Consider the following 16,691-nt stretch of genomic DNA (forward strand, 5'->3'; position numbering starts at 1 on the left):
AATAGTCTATATGTTGGAGCCAATAAATCGGTACTCCACAGGTTACAAATGGTCCAACATGCAGCAGCCCGCCTAGTATTAGGCTGGCCCCATAGATCATCAGCCTCTGCAGCATTGAATATGCTCCACTGGCTTCCAATTGCAAAGAGGATCCTTTTCAAGGTCCTCTTAATTACTTTTAGGGCCTTTCACCATCAAGGACCTAAATATCTACGGAATGGTTTCAGGCGATACAATCCGGCACGCTGTCTAAGGTCTGTGGGTCAAAATTTACTGGTCATCCCCAAATTCAAGCTAACAACCAAGGGTGGTAAATCCCTTTTTGTGTTAGGTGCTAAAGCTTGGAACAAACTTCCTCTTTTCCTGCGTTCCCTGTCGGATGAAATTCAATATAGGAAAGCATTAAAAACCTGGGTATTTTCTATGAATGAGGCAGCCTGCACAGCAATGGTCTAAATATGTAGTGTTTAGCGTGAAGTGCGTCTAATCCCCCCAACTCGTATATCTGAGTTGGGTGAGCGCCAAGATACTCCCTGGAGTGATAGTAGCGCTATAGAAATAGCTTTTACATTACATTACATCACATATCAGAAGAACTGTAATTCATTTGGGAAAAATAAGTAATATGTTTAATTGTCTTTTTAATAGATTTATAAGTGTTTTAGCAACATCAGATTATTCCCAAATCTGCACTAATATTATTATTGCAGGCTAGCCACGTCTTTATGGAACAGCACTTTTATTTCCTGTGGGTATAGGTGATTTTCAATATCCTATCCTATGTTCTCTAAAGTGTCACCTTACTATACATGCATTCTACCTGATTTCTTCAATCTCTCTTTAGTGTCACTTCACATTCCACGTACTTCTCTTTAACTCTCTCAACTAACTCCTATCACCGGTCTCTCACATTCAGTTTTCTCATCCGGCTTCTGCATATTTTCCCTTTTAGGTCGAACCTGGGCAGCGCATGCGCTGCTCTGTAGGCATGCTGTATTCAGGTGTGTTCTTGAAGCGCCGTCCACTCTCCGCCCATTTTTTCATTGGCTTGTGTCATTGTCCACTGTAAACTGTGGCTTTTCATAGTTAGTCCCTCCTTAGTATCGCCTTGTCTTATTTTGTAACCTCCCATGAGGACACCCCATGTTACATGTGTTGTTACTCGGTAGGCTTTAACTACAGCCTTCGAGCACTATTTTCTCAAATAGCTTTCTCATTAATTTTTTTTTTTTTAAAATCTTTGCAGCTTGGGCGCAGAGCGCATTTGCAGTGCAATAGGTCTCGCATTTGTGAGAGTTAAAGCTATTGGCAATGTAAATGACAATGTATTTTATTTATCTATTTTCAAAACAACACATAAATAAAAGGCATTGTCATTTACATTGCCAATAGCTCAAACGCTCGTAAATGTGAGACCTATTGCATTGCAAATGCTTGTTTTTTATGCAAGCATTGCTATCTATAACCCATCAGTCTGTCCGCACACTGGGTCCTGTTTCTAGTCGCTTCTGCCTAATTACCTTTGCCCCTTTCATTTGCTGTCCTCATATGATCTAGCTCGCCATACTAGAAAGATAGTATGTGTTTCTGATACCTTGTGGAACGCTGTGTTCTGAAGCTTCAATGTACTTCCAACTGCTGTTGACAAATTCAGAATGATGCCATATGCCAGTGTGTCTGTCCCTCCCTTTCTTTCATTTGAAAACAAGCATTATCAATTCAATAGGTCTCGCATTTGCGAGTGTTTAAGCATTGCAAATGGCATTGCAAATGACAATGACTTTTATTTCTGTGTTTTTAAAAGCAACTAATATATAAAATGCATCGTTATTTCTAATGCGGATAGCTCTAGCTCTCGCAAATGGTGGCCGCGCCCCTTTATTTAGACTCTGCTCACCGTATTCTGGTTGCAGTGAGCAGCATCTAAAGAAAGGGGCACAGCCAATATAAAATTGATAGCGCGTATGAGGCGCTTTCCCCCAAAGCGAAAAAATAATAATTAATTAATAAAGCTTATGTAGTGCAGCTGCTAAAGTGAAAGTGGCCTGCACTGTAAATTAAATAATTAAATAAGTGTGGCTGCTAAAGTGAAAGCAGACCGCGCCGTAAATTAAATTTTTAAATAAGCAAGACCGTTATAGTTCAAGAGGACCGCGCTGTAATTTAAATAAATACATTACTAATAATATAAAAGCGTGCGGTGTGCTGCGATGTCATAGGTGGAATAGGGGAAGATGATTAAAGAAAATAGTGCTCACCAACTAAATAAAGCAGACCGTGTAACAACACAAGTAAAAAGTCCAGTCATTATGGGGGGTTACAAATGCAGACAAGGCGCTACCAAGGGGGGACTACTAAGCCTATTCACAAATTAAAAGCAACGATTTTGCAGGGACAGTAACAGGAGTCATTTGAAAAGATGGGCGGGTAATGGACGGAGCATCTATGCCACACCTCTACAGCATGGCTTGCAGAGCAGCGCATGCGCTGCCCAGGCTCGACTTAAAAAACTGTCCCTTTGTGCTGTGAACCACTTCAGGCTGAAGAATTCATCTTAACAAGGAACATATTAAATGTTTGGAAGTCTTAAACAAAGCCAAATGGTAAAATCCAAAGGCCAAAGTACCTTTCGGTCTTCTTTGAAGGTATCAGCAGCAGCTGTAAAGTCTGGAACGGCATTTTTGCAGTGAGGACACCCTGTGGACAAAATGGAAAATGCATGTTAAACAAGACTTAGAAACTGTGAGTGCCACTTGTTTATAGTTGTGATCATTTGAGGCATCTATTTTAACGAGATCACTGAATGGCATCCAGCGAGCAACAGCAAACAAAACAGCGGACAAAGAGTGCTCAAGTGTTTTTTTCCATGCCAGTCTACAAAAAGCACATTATTTCCATTTGAGATCACCCTGCCCGTACCAGTTAAGGCACCGCTTCAATGGCAATCGTTGCTTCTGAATTCAAAAAATGTCCTTCGTTTTCTGCCCCCAGGTAAACATCCATTACGTTTTTTCACTTTTCCAATTCCCTGACATACAATTCCTAATTATTTTCACATTTGTTTCCATTGTGACCAACAGCTGACATGCCTGACCTCAAGGCTTCCGTTTTTATTTTCATATGAATGTCATTTGTAGCATTCGCCTGTGATGCTTTAAAGCGACTCGTCTCTCTGTGCTGGTAGTACAAACAAAGAGACCTCATCATTAAAACACACGGACCTCTTTCCTTTTTACTGTGAACTACGACGTCAGACCCAGTTGGAAGGACAACTTAACTCGCAACTAAATGCATGACCATAATTCTGTGTTTCTAGCTGAAGAAAGCATTAGCCACATGTGTTTCTTGGCATTGTTAATCTGACGAAGAATACACAAATACCTAGGCTCAATCAGAGGTATGTTTGAAAGAACGTTTGGTTCCAGCTATTTTTAATAAGCGCTTAATAACTAAAGGCAATAAATATTGCCCCGGTGGCTCAGGGGCCTGAATTGAGGATAGACCCAACAACTCTACATACCCAGTGCTTGGTGCAGAATGTAAGTCCTGGTCCAGCTACAGGTCCAGTCCCGAGCACGGCAATATTGGCAGATAAGGGAGCTGAGGTTGATGCTGGATCAGATGGCAAGTTTTATTCTATGTCGGACTTATCTGCAGTATCGGAACTGGACAATGATGAAATTGACAAGGAAACGGAAACGGATGATGAAATAGAGGGGCTTAGCTCCACAGGCGACTGGGCAAATGAGGAGGAACATGGGATGGAACAATTACTCAATCATGAAACGGTGAAAAAATTACAGGACCCTGTTGAGCGCCCCCCCAATGTATTGTCTGGTGGGATTATTCAACCCAGATGGGAGATTTCAGCCAGTAGGGACTCTGCATCTGTATCTGAAGAATTACTAGTATCAGTTAATATGGTTGGAAACGAAGGCATGGATACAGGTGTTGAACGTTCCCCTGTAACCTTGGAATTTATATACAAGAGTATAATGAATCACCGCACTGAGACAAAATCTGAGAATCTCCGTACGCAGGGGGTGGTCCGTAAATTGCAGAATTCAGTAAGAAGGCTGGTGAAAACATCAACCGAAATTAATACAAGAGTTGCAGTGGTAGAAGAGCGGATTTCTGGAAATGAAGATTCCCTGATTAGACAACAATCAGACATCGAGTTGCTGGTAAAATCAAAACAAGATGTGGACTGGAAATTGTCTGATTTAGAAAATCGATCTAGACGTAATAATCTCCGTGTACTGGGTGTGGAAGAATCAAAAGAAGGGCAGGATCCACGGAAATTTATTGTGGCTATGTTCAAGGAGGCTTTCCCGGACCTTCAGGATTGGAATTGGGATAAGGAGATAGTGCGAGCACATAGATATCCTTTTGTACTACGTAAAAGAAAAGGTGATTCACGATCGGATATTAACAAGTTTCCTAGGGCTATCCTTATTTGCATTAATAACTACCTACTTCGTGAAGCAATATACGACCTGGCTCGCCCGGACAGGAGACGAAAGGGTATAGGAGGCGAGTTTTTTGTCCGCCCCGATTTCAGTCCAGTCACTGTTCAGCTAAGATGGAGACTACGTCAAATGATCCCATTATTTCAGTCCAAGGGTGCGATGGCTTTTCTTCTCAATCCTGCCAAGTTAAAAGTTATACACAATGAACATACACGTTATCTCACTTCTGAGACTATGGCACAAGATTTTCTGAAGTCTTTTGATAAAGTATAATAAATTCTTTAAGGTATGCTGTCTAAATGGCCATTTGAAAGATGATGGAAGAAAAGAAGAAGAATCGAACCAGTAAGAGTCAACGTAGAGTCAGACAAGTCTCTCCTTTCTTTTGGACTGGATGAAGTAATCCCCCCTCTCTTTCTTTGTGTTGTTCCACTCCTTATTTTTGTATGTGTGGTAAAGGCAATATAACCTTTGATCTTTTGGGTAGGATTGTTATAGATTTGAGTATAGGATAGGAAAGTGTAAAGATAAGTTGCCTAAGTCTAGGGGGTATGTTTCAATACGGTATAGTAACGCTACAAACTGGTACTTAAGTGAGATTAAGATTGTAGTTTAATGTAATGTACTGCAAAGTGATTTATGGGTATGGGCTGAAGGTATTTAGTATTGGATTAATAGGTTCTGTAGTCATTAGGTGTTTTGCTAAGGGTGCGTTCTGGGGGGGGGCAGCGGGGGTGGGCTCTTTGCAACCATCTGTCCATCACAGAGGAAAGGATCCTCAGTCCCCGTGTTTGGTGGTGGGGGTTGGGTGGGATGGGGGGCGGGGTCTGTTGGGTGGGGGGTGGGTCGTTTAGAGTGGGGTTTTGGGGGAGAAAATTGAAAATAATACATGAGTGCAGTATGGAAACAGGCTTTATGTGCGATTTTTTTCAAAGTTCTATTCAGTTTGTATGGCATGTGATAGGAGCTTATGCCTTATTCAATGGCAGATAGGGGTATTAGGATTGACACGCTGAATGTCAGGGGCCTAAATTCTTTGGACAAAAGACGTTGGGTGGCACAGTAGTTGAGGCTGTTATGTTGCGATATAATATGTCTCCAGGAGACCCATATAGTATGGGCTAAGCGGCAATTGTTGGAAGAGCTGGGATTTGATTTAATAGCCTGTACTAAATACACTTGTACAGTTAGAGGGGTTGCAATCCTGGCTAAAAAACATATATGCATTGCTGGTAGGACTTTGACTGATGTGCTGGGTCGGTGGGCAATTGCAGAATGTGTCGTAGGTGGTATGACATGTACGATTTGTGGAGTATATGGGTCCAACATTGATGAAGATTCTGTTTTAGATTTCCTGAATGTAGAGCTATCGACCTGGCCTACGCCCTTGATTTTTTGTGGGGATTTAAATATAAATATGATATCAAATGACTCTAAGGAGATTACACAGTATAGTGGTAGAAAACCGCGTGTCTTTAAAGCTGTACAATCATTAGTGCAGGCACATGGTTTAGTAGATGCTTGGTCCTTCCTGCGGGGGGCAGAGCCTGGATATACTTTCTACTCATCTCCTCACCAGAAGTTAGTCAGATTGGACTATTTTTTTGTTCCCCAATCTATTTTGAATCAAGCATTTATTCAGGTGTATCCAAGAATCACATCAGATCATGGCCCAGTTGTTATATCCATAAATTGCTCTCTATCGGTCAGGAAGCCTAGGCTGTTTTCTTTTGATCGTAAGTTACTATTTGATCAGCAATTTGTAGAATATATGAAGGAATGGATTACCAATTTCTTCAATACGAATCGAGGGAGCACTCAACCTGGGTTTGTTTGGGATGCTTTCAAGGCCGCCTTTAGGGGTGAAGTTTTGAGTTATGGGTTATACAATCAAAAGCAGCAGGCGGCAAAATTTCAAGTGCTCTATTAGGCTCTGATTGTGGCTGAGGAATTGTTAATACAGGGGGTTCATACTGGGATTGATATAAGTGACTACACTTCGGAGGTAGCGCGTCATAAAGCAAAAATCAATCTCCATTGGTCTCAGGAAGCCGCAAAAAAGTTTTTGATTAAACGACAGCTGCAATATGAGTATGGGGAGGCAAGTGGCAGGTGCCTCGCCCAAAAACTTAGAGCAAGAGCGGCAGCTCAAAGAATTGACAATATTTTAGATCAGAATGGAGGCTTGGTCGAGAGTGCAAGCGGTATCTTAGAAGTGTTTAGACAATTTTATAGCAGCCTTTACCAAGATGAGGCTTACGATGATGACAAAGTCTGTAATTTCCTCCGGCAATATTGCATATTAGAGCTTTCTCAGGAGGAGGCAGCAAGATTAGATGCTCCTATTACACTTGAGGAATTGGAAATGGCAGTGAATGGGTTGGCTAAAGGCAAGGCGGCAGGTCCAGATAAATTACCACTGGAAGGGTATAAAAGCTTCTTCAGTGTATTGAAATTCGATTTGTTAGCAACAATCATAGCGGCCCAGAAGCAGGGTGCTCCTAAGTCTTGGGACGAAGCCGGGATTGTTGTGTTTCATAAAAAGGATAAGCCTAAAAATCTGCCTGGCTCTTATCATCCCATATCACTTCTAAATGCAGATGGGAAAATCTATTCGAAGATATTGGCCGCTAGGCTGTCATCAGTCATTACCCCATTAGTTTCCAATATTCAACATGGATTTATCCCGCATCGCGGCACGACTAATCATGTCAATCGGGTAATTCCGCTTTTTGACTATGCTAATATATCAGGGGAGGCCTTATCTTTGATCTTATTAGATGCTGAGAAGGCCTTCGACCGAGTCTCATGGCGCTTTTTATGGGAAGTATTGAAGTTACGGGGCTTTGGCCAAGAGTTTATAGCTTCGTTGCAGACTTTATATCGTCAACCTGTGGCCCGTATCTGCACCATGGGACTCGAGTCGGAGGTAGTACAGATTCAACGCAGTACTAGACAGAGGTGCCCATGCTCCCCTTTACTCTTTTCATTATACATCGATCAGTTTTTAAAGATGCTTGAGTCAAGTACTAAGATACAGCCAATAAACATCCAGAACTATCAGTTCAAGGTTTTTGCGTATGCGGACGATGTGGCTATTGTTTCGCCAAGACCGACGGCCGCAATACAGGAAATAGAATATTTAGCTTCTGAATTTGGTGCAGTTTCCGGCTACAAGTTCAATGCATCCAAGACTCAGATTTTGTGTACCAACTTACCGACCTATTCTGACCCAAGGGTTTATGAAGAGGTTACTTATTTGGGTGTGAAGATCAGAGCTTTAGCAGCTGATCTCGTTAAGACAAACTGGGATGGTATTATGACTGGTGTACAGAAACAATTAGATCGAGCCGAATGTTTACACCTTTCTCTTGTAGGGAGATGTAATCTACTCAAATTGATGATTTTGCCTAAAATTCTGTATTTCTTTAGATGTCTGCCTTTAGAAATTCCTCAGGTAAGTTTGATGCAATTACAATCCATTTGTATGCGCTTCTTATGGTCCAGGGGGAAGGCTCGCCGGGCTATGAGATATATGGTCTTACCTCGGTCAGTGGGGGGCTGGTCGGTACCGGATTTTACCCTGTACTATTATGTATGCATGATACAAAGAATGAATATACTACTTACAGGCGTGGGTCCTTTAGATATGGCAGAGTTCCTTTCTATTTATGAGATGCTATTGGGTGTTAAAGCAAAGAATTGTCTGTTTTTAAATTTGGACTGGAGCTATTACAAGCGTACTAGATTCAAGGTTTTAGGGGCAGCTTATAAAGTGTGGAAAGTCATTAGGAAAATGTATCAGTTTGGGAAAATCTCTTGGTATACACCATTAGCCGCTACAACTTTTTTTCCAATGGTGTTTTGGGATCGGGTGGTCTATAAATGGAGAATAAAAGGCATACGGCTGGTGGGAGACCTATACTCTACAGAGGGTTTTAAATCATTTGATCAACTACGTGAGCACTATCAGTTACCTAGGGAAGACTTCTACAAGTATCTACAAATCAGACAGTATTTAATGCAGGTTCATGGCAATATCTCACCTAATCCCTTGCTGGAAGCAAATCGGAAAACTGTAAGAATAGGCACTTTATATAGTCTAATGCTTAGCACTAAGTCTGATGATCTAGAAGAGCAAAATCGAAAATGGGGGATCAGATTGGGAAGACCCGATATAAATTTAGTGGTTTCTATTAAATTGGCAATTCAATTATTCCTATCTGCCAAACTGTCGGCTCAACATTTTAAGTCACTTTTCAATCTATACTATACTCCAGACAAGGTCTCAAAGTGGAGTGGGGATTATTCAGGGGAATGCTTCCGATGTGGGCATCCCTCTGCAGACGATATACATATTTTTTTCTCTTGTTCTTCATTGGTTAGACTTTTGCAGCAGGTGCAACAGTTCTTAACAAAAATTGTTGGTGTTCCTATACAATTAACAGTTGCTCAGATTCTATTGGGGGTGGAAATGGGCACTGTGGCAGAAGGGATACCAAAGAAGCAGGTTTTCCTAATATTTCTCGCTACTGCTGTTTTCAGGCTAAGTATAGCTTTGTATTGGCTCCAGAAAGAACCGCCCACATTTGAGGCATGGCGTGCACAGTTTTATTATGTTTATAATTTGGAGTATAGTTTGTATGCTATTAAAGGCCAGCGTAAAAAGAAGTTGGGGCGGCAAATTTGGGGTTTAGTTAGGCAATACTTGTCTTCGGATCTCTGAATACAAACCCCGATTAGTGTTTATAATTCTGTAAAAGTTCTCTTTGTTTAGGAAGTGTTGGCACTCATCCTAATTGTATATTATGCATTTATCACATACGTTATTTGGCTATTAATGATTTTAATTTTATAGCTTACTTGTATAATTTCGCTGTACATTGATTATTTGGAACCAACTGACTCCTGTATTTTCAATAAAAAAATTAAATAAAAAAAAAAAAAGAAGCACAAAAAAAAAAAAGTTAATCTGACGAAGAATACACAAATACCTACTCAGTCAATGGTAATTACTTGTGCCATATCCCAGGACAGGGCCGGTTCTAGGATTTTTGGGGCCCTGGGCAGAGAGGGAATGAGCGAGGCCCCTAAAATTGCATAGAGGTGACACATCCAGTGCTGTTTGCATCTGAATAGATGCCCCTGATCCTGAAGCAGCAGCCCCTCCCTCTCAGCCTCCTATAAGCACCTCTTAACAGCTCATCGAGGGCTGAAGGTGTGAGGGTTGCTTCTCTCCAGAGATGGTTAAGACTGCCAGAGAGCTAAATATCAGGGCAATAGCCATCCCACTGTGCCTCTGAGTGAGTGGTGGGAAGAGGCCTAATTGCATGACAAACATGACCAATGTGTCTTCTTGCAACTGGAAATGGGGGCCCCCTCCCCTCGGGTTCTCCTTGCTACACCATAGCAGTGAGGCCAGTGGAGAGGGGCTTCCTAAGGTGGTGCACTTGCAAGGTGGCAGCTGTAGCACTGGTACCGGCACCTTTGGGGCCCTGGGCAGCTGCCCATGGCTAGCACCGGCCCTGTCCCAGGCAATCGTTTTTTAGCTGACCACCATGCCACTTCAGATTAGACCCAGTCATATGCAAATCAGTCCTGGTTCTCCCCCAATAGAAATAACCAGCCGACCTACCAAACCAAGTCCTCTCTGACAGGAACACAAGCAACTCAAGACCAGTTTGGGCCTACTTGGGCCGCTTCAGTTTGGTGCAACTTAGTTCCAGTTGCACGGTGAGCATGGAGCCCATGTCTGGACACTTCAAGGTGTCACAATGAAGGATACAAAACGAAGTGGATGGAATTCATAAATTAATCTCAGCCACTGCTATCCAAGCCATCAAATTAATTTAACCACCATGCCACATCAGATGAGAGCCAGCAATTTGCAAATCCGCCTTGGTTCAGCCCCAAAAGGGCCAGTCCAGCCTGAACTGCCAAGAAAGGTCCTCTCTGAACTGGAATACAATCAACCCAAGACTGGGTTTGGGGGTTCATGGGCCTCTGCCGGGCACTTTGGGCTCGACTGTTTCTACTGGAGTAGGATGAAGATGGATTTGCATATGGCTGATCCCTGTCTGAAGTGGCATGGTCGGAAAAGAACGTTGAACTGGGATGCAGCCCAGAGTAATTACCAGATGCTGTATTTAATTCAAACATTCCACATAAGAATTTTTTGTGTACCTCAGCATTGTTAGTCCGACATCTTTTAGAAAGTCAAAATAAAGAAAATAATGGCATCCGAATGTTACCACGTGCACTTATAACTAATCCAGTTTTCTTGCTGGGTTTGAAGAAGTGTAAGATTGCATGCCTGTGCTATGAATAAGCGAGCAACGGTGTGGTAATACGTTCTTGCAATGTATGGACAGTGGTGCAACCCTGTAAGTTTCTGCTTTTCCCTGTCTATTGATTGCCAGTGCCATCAGCGCGAGCACTGAAGTTGGTCTAGATCTTTGATTTGCTTCAGAGTCAGTGCACTAAACTCTGTTGAACAAGGGGTGCGGCCAAAGTGTGCCTCTCACTATACTGGAGGGGGCGGGGGCACTAATCCACTCACCATATGGTCGCTCACTGGCCTACTTTACCTGAATTCTAATTCTTATGTTCATGGACAAATCATGGTTGTGAGGAAAAACCCTGCCCTCGAGGAGCAGCTCTTTCCTCAGAGCTTGATATTTACATGCGGTCTTCGGTATTCTGTGTCCCCTGGGAGCAAGATTTCATCCATCCCTAGCTGACACACGCCTCATGATCAGTGTTGCTAACTGGGGAAAAAGTGGCCTGGATCCCTAAATCAGTCTACCTACCTCACAGTAGTGACATCTTGGACGCCTGCCAGCATTTTAAAACTCATCCCCTGTAAAAACTGAGGTTTAGTAGACCAACTGCATCGTCCCCTTCTGGGACTGTATAAAGTGGAACCCACCTAGACATACGCGTCCCTCCAGATCCCGGTTCTAACATTTAAGGGTCCTGGGCTGCATTCTCCCATACAGCGACTCTTCTTCATGTCCCTTAAGTCCATCTTTTGGTACAATCAAAAATTGATTTTGGGAACAGCACTTCTCTTGCAGCAGCCGCAAAACTACTTCTCTCTTCAGTAGGTCCAGCTTGCAGCAGCGAGGCTCCTGACATGACCTAACAAAACTCTGGCAAAGCCTACAGGCCAGGAGTTGGCAAGCCTGAAATGTTTTCTGCAAGCATATGCAAGAGGTATTCAGAGTGTGCATGCATCAAAAAGCAAAAAAAATGCTGCCATGTGCAGTTGGAGCATATGCGTGGAGTGAAGGTAAGTTAAAAATTACACATCGCAAAAATACAATTTAAAAACATGAAATAAAAGCAGAGATTGGCCTAAATGCCCTGGCCCTGCAGGGGGAGGTTTTAGGCAGATGTGGAGATGTGCTCAAGCAAAATGCCCTCAATTCACAATGAATAGAGCCATTGGCTTGAGTGGGTAGACCCACTGCCCTGTGCCCTACTGGGCATATGCAAAATATGGATGACAATTGGACAGCCGAATGGTTGAAGATACCTAATGTAAAGTCATTGTATATGCATATTATTTTACATAGTTTCAGTTTATTTTACTATGCATGATTAGTTAAAATCATTAAATACAAATGAGAAAAATAAACAAGTAGAAAACATTAATCAAAAGTATTTAGATAGGGGGGCATGGTTTGCCGCGCAGCGGAATGGCCGCTCTGTGAGTGAGTTCCGCCGGGCGGGGATTGATCCTATAATTATCCTCACACACGGGAGGTCGCTGTTGTGCCAAAACTGATTCCACAACAGCGGAACATCTGCGGACCTATGTACTGCTTCTCCCGGGAGCGTACCACGCTCCGGTGCAGAGATACGCGACTTAGCCAAGGAGGACCGGTCGCCGGAGCGGCTCCGGATGTGGTGTGGGCGAACAGCCCTTGAAAATTGAGACCGTGGTTGCCGGCGTGGCAGAGGCCTCAGGCTTGAGGCTACGTTGAGGACTCCCTGTATCCAGCGGGCCCCCTGATTGTGGTACAGGCATCGACCGGAGGGCTAGGGGGCCCCGCCACCTGCGCCGCCGCACGCGCCCTGCCTGGTGATGCGAGACACGGGGGCTGTGATAGGGGAGGTCATCTTACGCAATGGTCTTCGGCGGCGGAGCCCCGAGAGGTGACACTGGGGCCACGCCAACTGCGACAGGAGGCTGCCTGGCCACTTGTGTGTGCTAGCACACTGAGCTGGCACGGAGGCGTGGATTACTTGGTGGAGTGGAGGGCCTTATCCAGTCGCGGTCAGTGGATCTAGTGCCTGGGGAAGAAGCCACAAGGGCACAAAGCACTGAAATTGAGAGCCGTTACGCGGCGTACTGGGCTTGTTCCTACCAGGCAACTCCTGACTTTCACGAATCCACATTGCATTCACAAATATGGGCAAGCAAGATGCTAAGCAGCCGAAACTTACCTTTGAGAATAAAAGAGCCACGCAACATACCGAATCAGACCCGGATGCGAACGCGGAGGGTCAGCATGAAACACAGGCGGAAGACCATGGTGAGGACCTACGGACTCTCATGATGGAGATGCGTACAAGCCTGCGTAATATTGACACCAAGTTGGACACACTTACCACACAGCTAGACTCGGTCAAGACACAAGTGGCGGCGCATGAGACCCGCCTCGACGTCCTGGAGAACCGCAACACAGATTTTCACGAGTTCCAAGTGGAAACGAAGGAACAGCTACTGCATATGGACAAACTTTTGGGAATTATCCGAGCCAAGGACGAGGATTTGGAGGCGAGGTCACGCAGGAACAACCTACGAATTACTGGGATTCCGGAAACGACCGCTATACCTAAGATGGAGTCTTTCATAACGGACCTGCTTCACGACCTCTTTGACCCCCACTTGTCTTCCGTCTCCGTGGTGGGGAGGGCGCATAGGTCATTGGGACCTAGACCTCCGGTTGGAGCACCATCTTGGCGAAACTCCTGATCTACCAAGACAGGGACCTTATTCTGCGACTGGCTCGGGAGAAAGGCAGAATTTCACACAAGGGAAATAATATACCGTTCTATCCAGACTTCACTCCGGCTGTGCAGGCAGCGTGGCGTGAATTCCTGCCTGCAACATGTATCCTGTTGCAAGCACAGATTCCCTACTCCCTACTGTATCCTGCCAAGCTCAAGGTCTCGCATGATGGCACAGCCCACTTCTTCACGGATGCGAAGTCTGCCTTGAAGTTTGCCAAGCATGTCGGGGGAAGAGAAATAGAGAGACCCGGGGATCGGAGATGTCATCAGCCGACCACCTCAGCGATAATGACTGACATGGGTATTGTACTGTTATATAACTTGAATGTTTAAGCTGCGCTATAGGGCGAGCCTGGGTACATTTGAGTGTTGTGCAGCTGTTGGACTTGGGTTACACAGTGCTATGGACTCTACTATGTTGGCATACTCCCGCAGCACGCTCCGCAGTATTCCCAGCCACCCTGTACAAACAGGGCAGTTTGCCGGTCCCGCTGCGCCCCCATGGGAGAATTCCCTGTACGGCTATGTACTCACTGTTTTTTTGGTTATTTGGGGGGCGGGGGTATTCTACAACCTGATTGGGGGGTTGGAGTGGGTGGTGGGTGGAGGGCGGGGATTGTTTTTTTGTTCATAGGCAGTATGCTTGTATATTGTTGATTGTTGATTGCACGGTTTGTAATTGGAAGATATTGCGATGCCACTGCTCCCACCTTCCCCTTCAGTATACACTGTATAACATCACGCCAACACACTGAATTTTCTTACATGGAACATTAGAGGGATGAACGATAATAGGAAGTCCAGACTTGTGCATGCTTACCTAACTAGACACAATATAGACGTGCGCCTGTTGCAAGAGACCCATCTTAATGTTACGCCATCCTCAAAGTTTAGGCACAGCAGGTGGGGTCACGCTTACTCCTCCATATATTCTAATTACTCCAGAGGAGTAGCTGTGCTAATCAAGCGATGCGTGAACTTGCAGGAAAGTGACATTCACAGACATCCAGAGGGCAGGTACATTCTCATACAGGGCACACTGGGCGGGATTTCCCTACTCATAGTAGCGATATATGGCCCCAACGTCGACTCCCCCAGTTTTTTTCAGGATGTTTGGACCAGGGTTAGAGCAACTGGTTGCAGCACTATTCTCTGGGGGGACGTGATTTCAATGCCATTTTAGATGACGACATGGACAGGCGGGGGGGCGGCTCGGGCCCTACATCCAGCTGTTGGCACTGCCTTGAATGCCATGTCTGATGGGGACCTAGTCGATATATGGCGTCAGAGACACCCCTTAGTTAAGGAAGGTACATGTATCTCCGAACACCACAGCGCTTGGTCCGGCCTGGACTTCTGGCTAGTTTCATGGGATGTAGCCACTTGGACTGTTGATTTGTTGCACCTATCGCGTTTCCTATCGGACCACGCACTGTGTCTGTTGAAATTGATGCTCCCAGAGTCTCTTCCCCACACATTCTCCTGGCGACTCCCCCCACACACCCTGTTAGATGAGGCTTTTAAGGAGGAAATCCGGACGGATAGTACCGATTATTTAACTCTCAATGTAGGTTCGGTGGATACTGAAGCCTCTCTATGGGAGGCGTTTAAGGTGGTCATTAGAGGTCAGTGTATAGCCCGCCAGGCGGGAGTATTGAAGGCCATTAGAGGCACGCTTGCCTCACTTGAGGCTCAAATAAAAGGGCTTGAAGAGCAATTCTACTCCACGAACGAGCCTGCCACTATGGCCCTCCTGAAGTCCAAACTGTTAGACTACGCCGAGGAGGCACAACGTGAAGTTAAGTTCCTAGGGAAGTATGCAGAGGCACGACGGTATGGTGAGGGCGACAGACCAGGCCGTACATTGTCTGGTATGATCCAACCCCCTCGCTCTACAGCGTATGTCCCCGAACTAGTTACCGCACAGGGAACGGCTGTCAGGGGTCAGATGGGTATTCTACATGCTTTTACCACGTTCTATTCTCAGCTTTATACTGCAACCCAAGAGGCATGCCCCGAGAAAATGCAATCTTTTCCTGACTCGTTGGAACTCGTCTGGTTCAATCAAAACTATAGAGAATTTATGGACTTTCCAATCACTGTGGAGGACTTCTCCCAAGTTATAAAAAGATTACCCCTTGATAAGGCTCCAGGGCCTGACGGCCTGACCACTTCCTTCTACAAAACGTACGTGGAGGAGCTGGCGCCTCGCCTCTTGGCATTATATGAGGAGGCTCAAACTGATGGTATACTGCCCCCATCCATGCGGGAAGCGATAATTATAACCCTATTAAAACCTTTACGGACTGTATTCTCAGTGCTGCACTACCTACACCCTGATGTGCAAGCCGCGGTAGTATTCCTTGATGCCACTAAGGCGTTCGATACGCTCGAGTGGCCATATTTATTTGCTATACTAGGTCGCATGGGATTTAGCCCACTCTTCATAAACCGTATCCGGCTGCTATACACTATGCCCACTGCTCGGATTAGGGTGAACGGCCTGATATCGGAACCCTTCCCCATCACGCGAGGTACCAGGCAGGGGTGCCCCCTCTCTCCTTTGCTTTTTGCGATTGCGATGGAGCCCCTGGCAGCACGTATCAGACAACACCACACGGCTCTGGGAATAGGATTAAGCACCAGAAGCATTCTTATTTCGCTCTATGCGGATGATGCGACTTTATACATCATCGATCCTGCGGTGAACCTAGACCCCATTTTAAGGGAATATATATGTTTCGGGGGCCTGGCCGGTGTCTTCATTAGCTGGGCTAAGTCTGTGATGTTTCCATTGACAGATTACACACTTCAAGTGACATCTGAGTTCCCTTTGAAGTGGGAGACCGAGGCAGTCAAATACTTGGGCGTTTGGGTAAGTCGCGACACGCAGGAGCTGTGGAATTTAAATTATGGTTGAGCCGTCACATGGTTGGAGGAGAAGGTTAGAATATGGTCTAAGCTCCCGTTATCCTTGGCAGGGAAAATTGCACTGGCAAAAATGGTCATTTTGCCTAAGTTTCTGTATTTATTAACGTCCCGATCCCCCTTACACAGCATTTTTTCAAGTCCTTGAGATTGCAGCTGGTTTCCCTGGTGTGGGCGAACGGGCAAGCCAGAGTATCATGGGATTTGCTGATGCTCCCGCTGAAGCAGGGGGGGTTGGGTGCTCCGGATATACAACTATATGCCCTTTGCGCT

At 45.0% G+C, this 16,691-nt stretch overlaps 1 protein-coding gene across 1 annotated transcript in view; it reads right to left on the minus strand.

Annotated features, from left to right (window-relative positions):
- The window catches only part of PDIA5 (protein disulfide isomerase family A member 5), a 796,394-nt gene that overhangs the window by 76,425 nt on the left and 703,278 nt on the right, over positions 1–16,691 (minus strand). The window contains exon 15 of the mRNA XM_085647317.1: positions 2,627–2,697. Within this exon, the coding sequence (XP_085503443.1) occupies positions 2,627–2,697 (71 nt within the window). The remainder of the gene's footprint in view (positions 1–2,626; positions 2,698–16,691) is intronic.

This window comes from Triturus cristatus, chromosome 3_2 (genome assembly GCF_964204655.1).
Source record: "Triturus cristatus chromosome 3_2, aTriCri1.1, whole genome shotgun sequence".
NCBI lineage: Eukaryota > Metazoa > Chordata > Amphibia > Caudata > Salamandridae > Triturus > Triturus cristatus.